Source organism: Dipodomys spectabilis, unplaced genomic scaffold, assembly GCF_019054845.1.
Source record: "Dipodomys spectabilis isolate Male_0828 unplaced genomic scaffold, ASM1905484v1 ptg000069l, whole genome shotgun sequence".
Classification (NCBI taxonomy): domain Eukaryota; kingdom Metazoa; phylum Chordata; class Mammalia; order Rodentia; family Heteromyidae; genus Dipodomys; species Dipodomys spectabilis.
This window is the reverse complement of record NW_024870746.1, coordinates 8,028,379-8,042,912: the sequence shown is the minus strand read 5'-3', so window position 1 is coordinate 8,042,912 and position 14,534 is coordinate 8,028,379. Positions and strand designations below refer to the sequence as shown.

At 44.5% G+C, this 14,534-nt stretch overlaps 1 protein-coding gene across 1 annotated transcript; it reads left to right on the top strand.

Annotated features, from left to right (window-relative positions):
- Positions 1-13,275: 13,275 nt before the first annotated feature.
- Sprr4 (small proline rich protein 4) lies at positions 13,276-13,500 on the top strand. Its single transcript, XM_042682349.1, has one exon. The coding sequence runs from the start codon at positions 13,276-13,278 to the stop codon at positions 13,498-13,500; it is 225 nt and encodes a 74-aa protein (XP_042538283.1).
- The last annotated feature ends 1,034 nt before the right edge of the window (positions 13,501-14,534 follow it).

Here is a 14,534-nt window from a genome sequence, read left to right as displayed (position 1 = left end):
GTCAGCCACATTCCTCTCAGGACTTGAGTAGATGAAAACTCTACTCTCTACATGAGACTGGGTGCAGATGGGGGTCTTGGCCTGAGCCCCTGCATGCACTGTGTGTCCATGAGTGTGCATGTGTGTTCACGCATACATGTATGTATTTATGCATGTACACACATTCATCTCTTTCTGGACCATCAGGAAAGTGCCACATAAAGCATAATCTTTACAAAGCTTTCAAAGAATATTGGTTTTGTTAAAGATGCTCCTTTTTTTGGTACTCCTTAGAATAATCAGAGAGCAGTTATTAGGATGATGTTGAGAGTGTTCTTCCAGGAGACTGGTAGCCTGTGGCTTCAGGGGAAGTGGTGGAGAGAAGGGAGCACTGTAGAGATGGGCTCAGACAGCAGGACCAGCAATCTCATATAAGAGTGGGTGAGCCAAGTGTTTGCCATGATTCAGCGGCAGATGCCAACAAAAGAGCACAAACAGCTGGAGCTCACCACAGGCTCTTCCCCCCTCCATACTAGACCAAGAGGGGATGAATGCCCCAGGGTGGAAGCCAGAGAAGATTTGCGAGAAGAATGGAGATGAGTGGAGACTATAGACCCTTCCGAGAGAAATCCCTACCACCTGCAAACCAGCAGTGGAAACCCCCTGGGCTAATCCTACTTTTACTGCTCAGGATTCAACTTCCCCTGGCAGATCCCAGGCTTTGGAGCCAAAATGAAGCCAGCAGAGCAGCCTTTAAATGAGACTGAAGGATCCATCACCTCCAAAGCTAAACTTCACGTAGAAAGTAACATGTCTTCATTGTTTCAAAAGAAATGTACTCATTACCTGACATATGTAACTGCAAACCCTCTGTACATACCACCACCATAATATAAAATGCATTTTAAGAAAAGAATAAGATGGCCCCAATGAATCACTGAGAGATAAAAAAGTTTCAAAAATGCACAGCATTATCCTGCCCATGTAATTGTAACCCCTCTGTACAGTATGTTCACAAAAAAATTTTTTAAAAATGCACAGATTCTGTCTATATTGAGTCCACATAAGCTGTGTTTTAACAAATGGTGTGCATTATGCAGGTTCCAAGCAGAAACAAAGAAAGAAAGAAAGAAAGAAAGAAAGAAAGAAAGAAAGAAAGAAAGAAAGAAAGAAAGAAAGAAAGAAAGAAAGAAAGAAAGAAAGAAAGAAAGAAAGAAAGAAAGAAAGAAAGAAAGAAAGAAAGAAAGGAAGAAAGAAAGAAACAAAGGAGGGAGGAAGAGAGGGAGGGAGGGAGGAAGGAAGGAAGGAAGGCAGGAAGGAAGGGAGGAAGGGAGGGAGGAAAGAAAGAAGGGAGGAAGGAAGGAAGGAAAGAAGGAAGGAAAATGAAAGGAAAGGAAAGAAAAGAAAAGAAAAAGAAAGTGACATGTCTTATCATCTGGGCAATGAACATGGTTCACACACTCTCAGTACTAGCTCCACCACCCAGAGGCCTCCTTGGCCAGCCCTGATGGTATTCAGAGCACCTTATCCTCCACTCTAAAGAGCACTTTGCATGTCCAAGCCTTCCACAGTTGGCATCATTTTCCTGTTCTTTCAGTAACAGTGGCTTGTTAAAAATAATTCTAAAAGGGAAAAAGCTGACCAGGTGTCACCTTGTCTAGAAGTCTCCTGTGGTTTCTATGCCTGAGGGCCTCTCGGGCCGGGTCAAATGGCCGACTTCATTTAGCTGACCTGAAATCCTCACACTGTACTGATAACATAGCCACGGGACCTCTTGCTCCACCTGCTGCCCATTTGCTCTCCAAACACAGGGCCTGTCATTCAGAGGTCCTTGCAGGTGCAGTAATTGGACCTGCACGTTTCAACTTGCTGTGGATTACCATCAAGTGGCCCGGCCTTGCTTCTCTCACAGTCCACAGAAGAGACCTGTTCTCTGAACACACCATTCTTCTGCTTAGCAAGTCCTTCATGCTGCACCTCACCATCCCTGCAGTCCACAGGATCCCCGAAAGAGCACTATGACGTGACCTGTGTTTCCTGAGCCCTGCCTGTGCCAGTGCCCTGTGTGGGGGGATACAGTCAAGTGGCATGGAGCGTTACATGATTCAGTGAAAAGTCCAGGCTTGGAACTATGCTGGCAGAGGCTTGAGTTCTGCCCAGTTGTTTACCAACCAGACAGCATGGGCCGTGTTACTTTCCTGAGTTTCCATTTCTTTGTTTGTTGAACAGGCATCATGAGTCTTCTCCTAGAGAGGAGGCCTTCCGCTCATCATCCACACCAACATGACTACCCTCCACCATGTCCTTCCCAGTCCCTGTGCATTGTGCCATTCAACCAGTCAATCAAGTCAAGCCCGCTGCCTTTTACAACTAGCAAAGAAACTCTAGAAAGGTGCTGGCTCCAATAATGAAGTTGCCAGCCCTTCCTTCCACCAGGCATTCGGTCCAGCCTTGGAGACCAAGTAGGGGTGGGAGGAAGGAGAGCCAACAGAAGGCTCTCTGTCCCTAAATTGTACTGTGAGATACAGGGAGGTCTTCCATGGGTCTGGCCATTGGGTCTGTAACAGTCTCCTGCTGAAAGAACTACTGAAATGAAGAAGTGTTGTACTGCCTTGACAGCCCCAGCAGGTGGCACTCTGCCCTAAGCATCTATAGGATGGTTTGGCACAAGGTCCTGTGGTCACAGTGAGGAAAAACAGATTTCTTTCGTTTCCCACCCAATCTTCTTATGAAGGTCACCCATAGGAAAATGCTAGCTTTCCATAAACAGATGGTCCTTGTTATGGGCTGTGTCATCCTAGGGTGGCTTTCTCATCCTCTTTTCCTCTCTCCTCTCCTCCCTGCCCCACACATACACACAAACACACAGATGAGCACATGCCTGAGACACTGTGTTGGCTGCCGTCAGGATACACTGAACTTGAGCACTACTTTTGTTTAGCCAGTATCAAGTAGAACTAGGAAAGAAAACTCCTTGGGAGAAAAGTTTCCATATTTGGATAGCCCAAGGTTATAAATCAAGGTTACAAACCTGGGCAAAATCATGCCCTGTAACTAATGAAGCACAAATCCCAGCAGCTCAAATGCAAACATACTGATCACTTACTCAGCACGCCTGAGGCGGGTCAACTGCAGCCTTGCTGCCTACATAATTCAACTTGGGGATCCAGGTTGGCAGAGCACCCTCCATCAGGAACATGGCCAGTCCTCAGGCAGCAGAGTAGAAGAGCACACTGAGGCATGGCTATTGAAGTTTTCATTTTATGGGTCACCATGAGGCACAAAGTGCCCTAGGCAGGAAGACGCCAGAAATGCGTAAACCACTAGGGTCCACTGTATTCTGCATTGGACAAAGAGATATAATTTCTCCATCACAGCTACTTGAGGGAAGAGTCCACATTTATATAGCCTCCACATATATGGGGGTTTTTTGCACATGCATTCCTTATGTATCTATTATGGACTGGAGGGTTCATACTGCATGTAGTCACAAAAAAGGATTCATCAGGCACAGATGAGGACCAGGCAGACAGTGTATAAAATGGGGTTTGTCAGCAAGAGAAAAAGAGCTCATTATTTTAAAAAATGAAAATAAACTGTAAGTGGTTCTTTGTGGCTTATGACCGGAGCAGTACAGACTTTGTATAGCACAGAAGAGAAGGGGACATGACTGAGGAGAGAAGATGCTGGAAACTTTCTCAAAGGTATCCAAAGCATGAAGAAGGGACTGTCATTATCGTAGGAATCCCTGCAGGGTATGAGCATGCCATGGCTTGGGTATTCAGATCTGGTGTGCAGGCCTGTCCCTTTCCTTCCATCCAGCTCAGCAGGGAATGGATGAAGTATGTTTGGAACCAGGGGAGTGAATATCAATGGGTTGAGCATGTACAAGGCCAATTATACTTTGTGGGGTGGCAGTTTCTCAGGCTCTGGGGGAGTCCTAGACCAGAAGTGAATGGTGAGTGGCTCAACCATCACAGGGCATACTCTGAGACTGATTCTGGGAATCCTGACCTGTTGCCTTTTGTATCCATTTCCCCAAGGAAGGTCTCCGTGGTCAGACCACAAGGTACCAACCAGACAAACAGGTTCAGCTTGTGGTGCCTGCAAATTGGTCCCTTTGGTTTGGGTCCTATCTCAGTCACCATCCATTGAGGTCTCTTTATCTGACCTGAAGAAGCACTTTAGTGCCAGTTCCCCATGTCCAGGGTCTAGGGGGCAGCCAGTCTCCCCCGAGACAATGCCATCGATGCAAACTCCTCTACCCTAATGAACTTTCAGCCAGGGATTTTTTTTCCTCAGTCATGTCGGCTTCTAATTGGCCTTTAGTTACATCCATGGAACTCAGCTAACTAGTGACAAAGACGCTTTCCTTGACGAAGCTTTATTCAGGGTCTTGAAATCTCTCCTAGGCCCATCTGTTCTTTTTCTTTTTTTCTTTTGGTTGGTCATGGGGCTTGAACTCTGGGCTTGGATGCTGTCCCTCAGCTCTTCAGCTCAAGGCGAGCGCTCTACCGCTTGAGCCACAGCACCACTTCCAGTTTTCTAGTGGTTTATTGGAGATAAGAGTCTCACAGACTTTCCTTGCCAGGGCTGGCTTTGAACCGTGATCCTCAGATCTCAGCCTCCTGAGTAACTAGGATTATAGGCGTGAGCCACCGGCACCCGGCTTGTTCATTTTCTTTTAAAAGACAGTTTTACCACTTTTGTTGAATGCCAACTCCTTTGTACAACTACTTAAAGGTACTTTTTTAAAAGGTGGGTTCAGCCAAAAACACCTTCTAAGTCAATTTAGAAAAAATCAATTCACTTTTTTAAAATTAAAATTAATTAAATGAACCTAAGAAATTAAATAATTTTTATCCATAACAATGATTACTGACAACATTTAAAGGAAACAAAATTAATAAGTGCCAAACTCCTAGGATACATTTCTCAAGGGTTCCTACACAGGAATGTTATACCTTTAGCCCTCTCATCTTGATATCTGTTTGCCCTTGATATCCATTCAGGTTCTTCATTCACCATCATCTCCCACGTGTAAGCTTATCTTTCTGGCCTTATTGTTAGCAAGAATCCTGTTAAGTTGGTTTAGCCACAATCCCCCTTAACCCACATGTCTCCTCTCAATAACATTCTGTCCACTGAGCACCACCATCCCTTTGCTAGAAACTCCATCAGAAAAGAACTGAAGCTGGAACACTCGCCTCCACTGCAAAATCCCATTACAGTGGTCCCTAGTCCCTAGTCTATAATTCGGAATAGAGTTTTCCTTATGGTACTTTAATAATTGCCATTGAATAATTTTTCTTTCTTTAGCAGCAGAAATTTAGGCCACAGGAATTTAAACTTCCAAGAGAAGAGAAGAAATGTCGTTAAGAAATAATTGTCCAACTCGTACGTTAGACTTCTTGGGGGTTCTTATACAGAGCATTGTGGTTTTTGTTGTTTGTACCTTACTCCCAAAAAAGCTTCTTTTTTTAGACTATGCTGAGATCTGCTTTTCAAACTTACCCATCAGTGAGCCAGGAAATAAGTTTAGTCAACCACTTAACAAGCCGGCTAGTCAGTTGTTCCTCAGTAGACTGGCCAGTTAGGCAGCTAGTTTATGAGCTCATTTCTTGCTTACGCACCCACCTACTCACGCCTTCCATCTTTCACTTACCCACTCACTGACTCACTGCACAGCATTCTTCAGTCATTGGACCACCCAGTCCTAGCTAATCTGACAGCTGGCAAAGCCACTGGTGACTAGAGTATAAGCTCTGTCGTGAACATCCTTCCTGCCTTCAGGAGTCTTACACTTTGGCTGGGTACAAAGCACTCACATCTCTGTATAAAACACTTGCCTCTGTATAAAACATCATGCCTCTTACAGGAAAAGGCTAGTTTCAGAGACCTTTAAGTTTGACAGGTATAAAGCTAAGCAGGGAGAACTGCTTAAATATCAACCTGAACTTTGAAAACCGAAGTTAGTCCAGAAAGTATGCTGAAGACCTTGGGGGTCTTAGCGGAATGATAGAGCACTTGCCTGGCAGGTGGTGAGGCTCTGGGCTCCATCTCTAGCACCACAATAAAACAAAACTCCCAAAAGTATCCTGTGGCTCCCTGGACTCTGCTTATAAAGGCAGAAATGAATGACTGGGTTTCCAATCATTTACCCACTCATTCATGCATCCATTTTCTGGTTCATATGTACCGTGTGCATGCAGTAAGTGCTTGGCTAGTGTATGAGGCTTAAGTGATAAACATGGATACATGATGAGCAAAAACAACTCCTACCATCAAGGAAGTTACCTTTGCTGCTATAAATTCATCTTAGAGTTATATACATATATATATGAATAAAATATATTTATTCCTTATTTTATATAAATATATTTGTACATTTTTATTTATATATTTATATATAAATGCAAAACGTCATATGCAGAGTGATTGAAATATCTACAGATAAAAAAGCTGTGTGTTGAGCAGAGAAGAAAAGTGCATCATTTTGTAAAGATTAGAGAGAGGAGCCAAGGAGAAAGTGGTATTCATGAGGTTTTCCAGGACCCAGGGATGTAGCTTATTAGTAGAATGTTTGTCTAGCATAGGTATGGCCCTGAGTTGGATCCCTAGCATCACACTCAAAAACAAACATGTGAGGGATGGAATGAATCACAGATGAAGCCTGAATTTCTATGGGGATTTGGGGAATAGGCTACCATCACAGATGGCACGGTTTGAGGCAGGAAGAAATAGGGAAAGCCCTGGAAACAGCTCTCTTGTCCAGGGTTATGCTGAGAAGACAGGAACTGAGGTGATGTTAGCCTATGCAAGGCTTCCAAACCTTTCATGGATCCTCTCCTTCAAGTGTGTGGAGGATTCTTACTCAGCAATCCCCAGATACCACTCCCTGTTTGGAGCTTGGCCAGAGGCAGCAACCTCCTCTACCCCCTGTGACCACTTACCCCGCTCACAGCACACCTCATTTGTTCCACAAGACACTCTTTCTGGTGGATCCTGAGTTTACCCTCAGTTACCTGGAACCACTATGTATCCAATCAGGACAGAATGCAATCACATATTTACAGCTGGCTAATGACCAATGGGATCCTTCAAAGGTAATTTAGGCCAATATCTCCCATCTTTGATAACGGAGGGTCTGGAAAGTTAAGGAACGTATCTAAGATCTCACAGCTAGTGAAAAGTATCAGAGGAGTTACTTCCCTCCTTGCTGGACTGTGTCACATCAGGCAGGTCTTGGCAACCTCCTCAGAGCTGCATCTCCTCCACCCCCAGCCACTGTTCAACGTCCACAGTCAGTCAGTCAGTCTTCCTGGACTTTCTATTAAAACTAGCCTTCTCCACATCCAGGATTGCTTGCAGGTCCCCTTGTAAAACCAACACTGCCAAGGGTTCTCTAGAAACATACTGAAGATGAACTATAAACACATGTGACAACTCCTTGCCTCACCCAGCTCTCTTCACAAGACTACTTTGGATACTATCATTGAAATTCCTGACATTAGTACGGGAACATCCTACTGGCAAACAGTAAATGAGAGGGTAAAATGATTCCTGATGCAAATCGATTTCCCACGTTGAGAGAAAGTCACAAGATGTCTTTAAGTAGCATCTTCTATGGGGTTTGTTGACAGACTAACTAATGACTGAAGGGAGACACTTGAAACTAAAATGTTCCAAGGCTTGACTAGTGGTTGCACACCAACTAGAAATTAAGATAAAGAAAATGTGATACTGTATACATAAACGAATTGACTAAAGGATGGTATACTCAAGGAAGGATTCCAATGGAGTAACTCCACTGAACAACCAATGAACAGTTTACCAAAATGAATACCAGGCAAGAGGAGGGAGAACAGATAAATGGAAAAAGGAAGGGTGAGAAAATACAGCCATTTTCTTCAATGTACCTTGTATGAACTACATATAACTTGAGTATGGATGGAATTGGGAAAGAAGGTAGAGAACAATGGAAGGAGTGACACAGGTCACTCTGGTATTCATCTGACTTGTTGAATTGAAACCCCTTTGGACAACTACTTTAATGTGACATGATTATGATTATAAAACTGAGTTGCCTCTTGCTTGGTTTTAAATGCTCACTTGACTGGCCAGGCAGCTAACGTATAGTTGCTCTGAAAGTCCCAATTCTCACACTGATCCTCTCAAGACAGCCATTCACAATTAATCCCATAGCCCTCTGCTTTGCTTTTTCTGATTTTATTCTTGGAAATAACAAATATAGCCATTTGTCTCCCATCCACCATGCCTCCCCACTACTCCTCAAAGCCCACGGGCAGAAGTAGAGATGCCTCTGGCTGGAAGGGTAAATGATCAGTACTATCTCATTAGGGAACCTCCCATGCCTAGCTCCCTGCTTCCCAAGTCACCCGTTGTTTACCTGCAGGGTGGGGCTGGGGTTGCTCAAGCTTTGACTCACCTTCAGAAATGAGTCTTACTTGTGCCCTTCCCTCCCTAACAGAGTCTCTCTCTCTCTCTCTCTCTCTCTCTCTCTCTCTCTCTCACACACACACACACACACACACACACACACACACACACACACACACACACACACACACACACCTGCTCTCAAGCCCCTGTTCTCTAAAGCAAAAGATGTAAATCCTGGCTCCCCAGTATCCACAGAGCCAGCTTGTTTGAAGATGAGAAAAGAGATGCAGAATTTGCAATGGGCAAGGGGACAGCCTCATGGTCACAGTGGACAGTAGGAGTGGAAGCGGGGGACTACAGAGTCACCATTCCACACAGCACCCTGCCTAGAGGGGTTGATTACATGGGATGATTTGAGGGGTGCCAGGAAGTCTCTCCTCCTCCTTTGAAAGAATAACCCAGTGCCCCAGCAGGTTAGGGTATCTTTAAACCAGTCATTACCACTTCAACAGTCTAAGATCAGCCTTCCCAGCAGGATTCAAGATCCAGCCTCCATTGCAACTAGTTTTCCCATCTATAAAATAGCTAAGGCTATTAAATTCCTTCCTACCATTCTCAACCTTGTATATGGAAGTGCTTTATAAGGTTTAATATTAAAATTGTGCCTGTGCCTGGCAATGTGGAGAGAGGGATCAGTTAGGATCTCTTAGAGGAGGACAGGCTTGCCGAGCAGATGAGCACCCGAGTACCAGGGAAGAAAACAAGGAAACGAAAAGGCAAGACAGGCAGGGACCACTAGAACCAACATCCAAATTTGTGCTCAGCTATGTTTCTGCCATGAAAGTACCAGAGTCTCAGGCCCTTTGGCTGGCGGAAAGCAGCTGTGAAGTCTGGAGACCTGTGACCCTGTGACATTAATCCCCGTGTGACCTTGGACAAGACGTGTCCTCATTTCCAGAGTCAGTTTCCCTCTCTATAAAATAGGGCTAATGTGGCCAACAGGGAAGTTGAGTAGCAAGATGTGGGAAGTTGTAATGTGTTTAGAGCACATGCGTTTGACTGTATCTTGGACATTTGTGATCTGGCAGACAACTGTGGCCACCAGGCTTCAATCTTCATCCTAGCCAACCCTGAAATATCCTCTGAAATGAAAGTTGCAGCCTAAGCCAAGATTCTACCACTAGACAGAGTTCTTCAAAGCTAAAGTGTTTGTTGATAAAGATACCAGAGATGATCAATTTGGTGAAAAAAATAAGAAAAATTCATTCTGGAGAAGCTAAGTGGACAGACAAGAGAGACATGAAGAGTTGAACTACACATGTGCTAAAGTGAGCATTCATCTGCGCCCCAGCCGAATCTCTCTAGCTGCTTATGGCACCAAGTCAGAGTTCGCACTGACTGGGATGAGCATCATGGAGTGGAGTAGAGTGGAGTGGGAGCGTGGAAGTGAAGGGTACAGGTGTGGAGGAGAGGAAGTTGGAATGCAGGTGGAGAGGAGGTGGGAGATGGAATGCAGAACCTGGAATCTGGAACCCAGAACATTATGTTCTTCCTGTTCACAGTCTCGGGAGGAGGAAGCAGAGAGAGGTTGGGCCTGGAGGAAGGAAATTAGGGAAAGGTTAACTATTTTTTAAACATTTTTATTATCTCTAAGTAGCTGCACAAAGGAGTTGCCGTTCCAGCAAGCAGTTTATGAATACAATGTGCTTTGATCAACGTCACCCCTTTCAACATTCTCATCCTTCCCTTCCATCTCACCCCTTCCCTCACGTTTCTTAATTTTGTAGTTTATGCATTGAACATTTGACTGTATTCTGCCCCCTTCTTCTCTTCATACAACTAGTCCCCCTGACCCTTGACCAATAAGTCTGGCCCAAAGGTTCCATGTTTTCTCTTGTATGTGGACGCTACAATTGTTTATTTAAGTAAATACTTTAGGTGGTGTGTGTTAGCTAAAATACTTTAGATTCAGGGGAGAACTCAAACAGTGTAATTCCTTTATTTAAAAAAGCCGAATTAAAAGTCAACAAAATAAATGCCAGGAAAGGTTAACTATGAAGTAAGGCTGACCCAGAAAAAAAAGAAGAGCAAATATTTGGTCTACATGTGACAGAAAGCTCAGAACACTGGACAGTCACTTGCCCACTGTGGAGATACTGGCCGCTCTGATGTGGTGGAAATGAGCTCTGGACCAGGGTCCCCGCCCAATGCCACTCTGGCAAGCTGTGTATTGTGGACCAGTTCATTGCACTTTTTTGGGTCTGTTATCTCAAACTGTAAAATCGGGTTTCATTGCACCACAGAATTGTCATAAAGATGAAATGAGATGAGTTTGGAGAACATTTTGGAAAGACAGAGTTTGAGGTATCCCTCAATATTTGGGACACAATCCAGAGAATTCTATTGCTTATCTGAAATACACAATTAACTGGATAGTACAGACAGACAAACAGACAGGCAGACAGATCAATGCTGGAGCTGAGCTCAGAGCCTTGTACCCTTCTTGCTTGGCTATTTCCCTCACGGTGGGCACTTTATCACTTGAGCCATGACTCCAGTTCTGGCTTGTTGCTGGTTAATTTGGAGATTAGAATCTCATAGACTTTATTGCCCCAGATGGCTCTGACTGAACTGCAATCCTCAGATCTCGGCCTCCTGGGTAGCTAGGATCATAGGCATAAGCCACTGGTACCTAGCTGGTATCTTATATTTTATGTGGCAAGCTTTCCTCTGAAATCAATTCTCTTACACTTTCTTTGGCCACCAGTAACCAGTGAGCAGGGAGTTAAGGGTCAACACCATCATGTGCTATGGACACCACTCTCATGGGCTTCTACGTGGTCTCCAGGGGCAGCCTCACATACATGTGGTTATTCCCATCAGAGCCCAGGAAGCATGGACATTGTGTATTAGAAAATGGAAGGACAGACGACAGCTGTGGCTAGGCCCTGAATTCTCCTTATATATCATCCAGGTTTGAGTTCAGAACTCATCACTGCTCCTTCCTGCCAGTGTGATCTTTCTCCATCTCATTTTCTCATTTGCACAATAGCATCAACACCATTTGTCCAGAGGGGCTATAAAGAGCCAAGGAAATAATGGCAAAGAAGAGTGGTCTCATTGCTAGGCACAGTTGGCTTAATAAATGTGAGCCTTTATGCTGTCAGCATTTATTGACAGCTCAATAAGTGTTCCTATTTTTGTAACAGGTGCTCCCAACCCAGTCATCCCTCTCTTTCTTTTTCCTCTACAATATTTCTTGTAACTACAGGTTTTCAAATGGACTCTCCAGCTTGTTCTGTTTTTTTAAAAGATCTTGAATCTTTGAGTTGAGGCAAACACTTTCTGTGTGTTAAATCAGCTCCAGTACAGGGACCCAGACTTCTGGAAATATCTGGTGGGTGGTTTTCATCAAAACAGGCCAGTAAAGCAAGACCCAGGAGGAAGTGCAGGTGGGAGAAGTGGGTGAGGAATTCCCTGGGAGGTGGTAATGAGGGACACACCAAGGGCCTGGGGCAGGTTGGGGGCCTTTTATAAGGGTTCCAGGAGTAGCTACCCATAGATCTTTGGTCTGCCTCTTCTTCTAGGGTCCAACTCGCCTGTGGTAAGTGAGAATCCTCCTATCCACCTGGGATTTACTAAGCTCTTTCCTTCTTGACCCTGATTTGAGCCGCTAGGCCAAGGTCCTGCTCTATTCTTGGGTAATCAGGGAAGTGACAGAGCCTTTTGTCACTTGGAATTATGGAAATGTCACACTAATTATTACCTAGAAAAATTAATCTCCAATGCACACTATTACATGGAGTGACTTATTTCCTGATTCTGAGCTTTTCTCCTCCAGGGGATGCTATGTAGAGCTGTAGCATTTTGTAGCAACTTAGGCCCTCTCTAAGACATTTTTGTGCTCTCTTCTGAAGCCTTTTGGTTCTATTCGTCAGCTTTAAATTTTCTTTTAAGTTTATTGTATGTCCTACTATGCAACATTAGCTCCTCATTAGCCTAATTGCTATCACCCCTCTTTCTGGGCATGCACTTTCCATTTGTAATTGTCAATTCAGTAGAAGAGGAATACTACCTAGGAAGAAAGCCAGACACAATTATCAGAGAACTTCCAGAACTTAGACAATTTCCAGACTCATATCTTCCTCGAAAGACAAAGAGATTCAGAGAAGATATAGAATATCCACATGTGCTTGGCCAATCAGTACAGGCTTGAATCTTGAACTATATGTGAGCCTACTTGGCTAGCTCTCTTTCCCTTGAACTAGGCTATCTTTTGGCAAAGTATCTTTTTATGTCCTTTGTCTCTAATGCTCTCTTTGGCCACCATAGTCCCCAGTTCTCCAAGGAAGGCTGGAACCTCTATCCTGTAGCCTTGTTAAATGACTCTCCTTAACATTCTGGGGTGGAACTGGGATTAGAATCCAGACTTTTCACCATTCTGTCCTCTTCCTCACATCCTTTCTTCCTTGCACCCTTTCACTCTGTCTACATTATCAAAAGTAGTCAGTTGATATTAGTCAGGTCCATCCATGACGATAAGATGCCTTAGATTTACCAAACAAAAAGGCTACCTTTAAATCCTCAACTCAGCACCCCACCTTATTTCTTAGGACGACTAGGAACTGTGTGTTCAGTTAAGTCAGGAGTCCATGGGAGGATGCAGGAAGATAGTAAATTAGAATAGCAGAGAAGGAGGAAGTGAAAGAGGAAGGTCACACCGGGTAAGTGTGAATCAGTTCATGAATCTACCTGAGGAGAGTGTATCATGCATCATATCATAGGCGATTGGAGGTAAACACTCCTTAGGAGTCAGATGAGAGGAAGGATATAAGGAGTTCTTCTCAGCTAACCCTATATATCTTTCCTTCAGGCTCACCTGTTCCTGGAGCAATGTCTTCCCAGCAGCACCAGAGCCAGCAATGCCCGCCCCAGCAGGCCCAGCAGCAACAAATGAAGCAGCCCTGTCAGCCACCACCTGTCAAATGTCAAGAGACATGTACACCCAAAACCAAAGATCCATGTACTCCTCAGGCCAAGAAGCAATGCCCACCCAAGGTCACGGCTCAGCAGAAGTGTGCCCCAGCCCAGCAAGCTCCCAGTTGTAAACAGAAGTAAGAGCAGACTGGAGATTGCTACCTGTCCACCATGCTAACTACCAGATGGAATCTTCCTCTTGCTCTTCTTCCCTCCAGCTCCAGAATTTTCCCACCTCCTGCTCCTTTCCAGAATCCAGTGGAAGAATGTTTCCCATCAGATTGCTTACTACATAAATCCTCTTGCTTCAAGCCTCCTACTATATCCTGCCCTGATACAATCCCAAGGGGGTATGAGGGAGACTTCATCCTCTCCAGTCTCCAGTTTGGTCAAAACCATAGCTCCATGCATATCCCAAAGCAAGGAAAGTATCTGGGCTTATTGTGAGCTCCCTCCTTATGAGAAGACACACTGGAGCTGAGGGGAAGCTTCTGCCTCAGTCCCATCCCCAGTATATCCTGTCTGTGCTTCTCTCCTGTTTCCCCTGCTAATAAATCTGTGCTTCATGTAAAAACCAATTTGTCTGCTTCCTAGACTGAATGCCTCCTCTCAACTCTCACCACTATTTCTTGATCCACTCACTGGCTCAGAAGTTATATTTAACATTTCAGGGAGTGAGTATATAAGTAAATGATCCTAAACTCCAAAATATGCCCTTTTTGGCACAGTTAATCTCTGGTAGCTCTTGATGGGGAGAAATCAGTTTCTGACATGTCTCACCTAAAAGAACAGAGAGAACAAACCCAAGGCACTACTTGGCAAGACTCTCACATGGGATTATTTATGAGCTGGTGGCTACAACTCAGGAGGCTGAGATCTGAGGATCGTGGTTCAAAGCCAGCCCAAGCAGGAAAGTCCATAAAACCCCTATCTCCAATTAACCACCAGAATACCTGAAGTGGCACTGTGGCTCAAGTGGTAGAGAGCTAGTCTTGAGCTGAAGAGTTGAGGGACGGCGCCCAGGCACAAAGTTCAAGCTCTACAACCAACAAAAAGGGGGGCGGGTGGGAGGGTTAGAGGGAGGGTGACTTGTTTGTTTGTAGTTACTTTCACATAAAGAAAATGATATCAGAACACAAAATAACATTATGCATCATTTAGTTCAACTTCATTGA

Excerpts from the sequence above, each read along its gene's own strand:
- Sprr4 (XM_042682349.1), top strand. The coding sequence starts at position 13,276 with ATGTCTTCCCAGCAGCACCAGAGCCAGCAATGCCCGCCCCAGCAGGCC.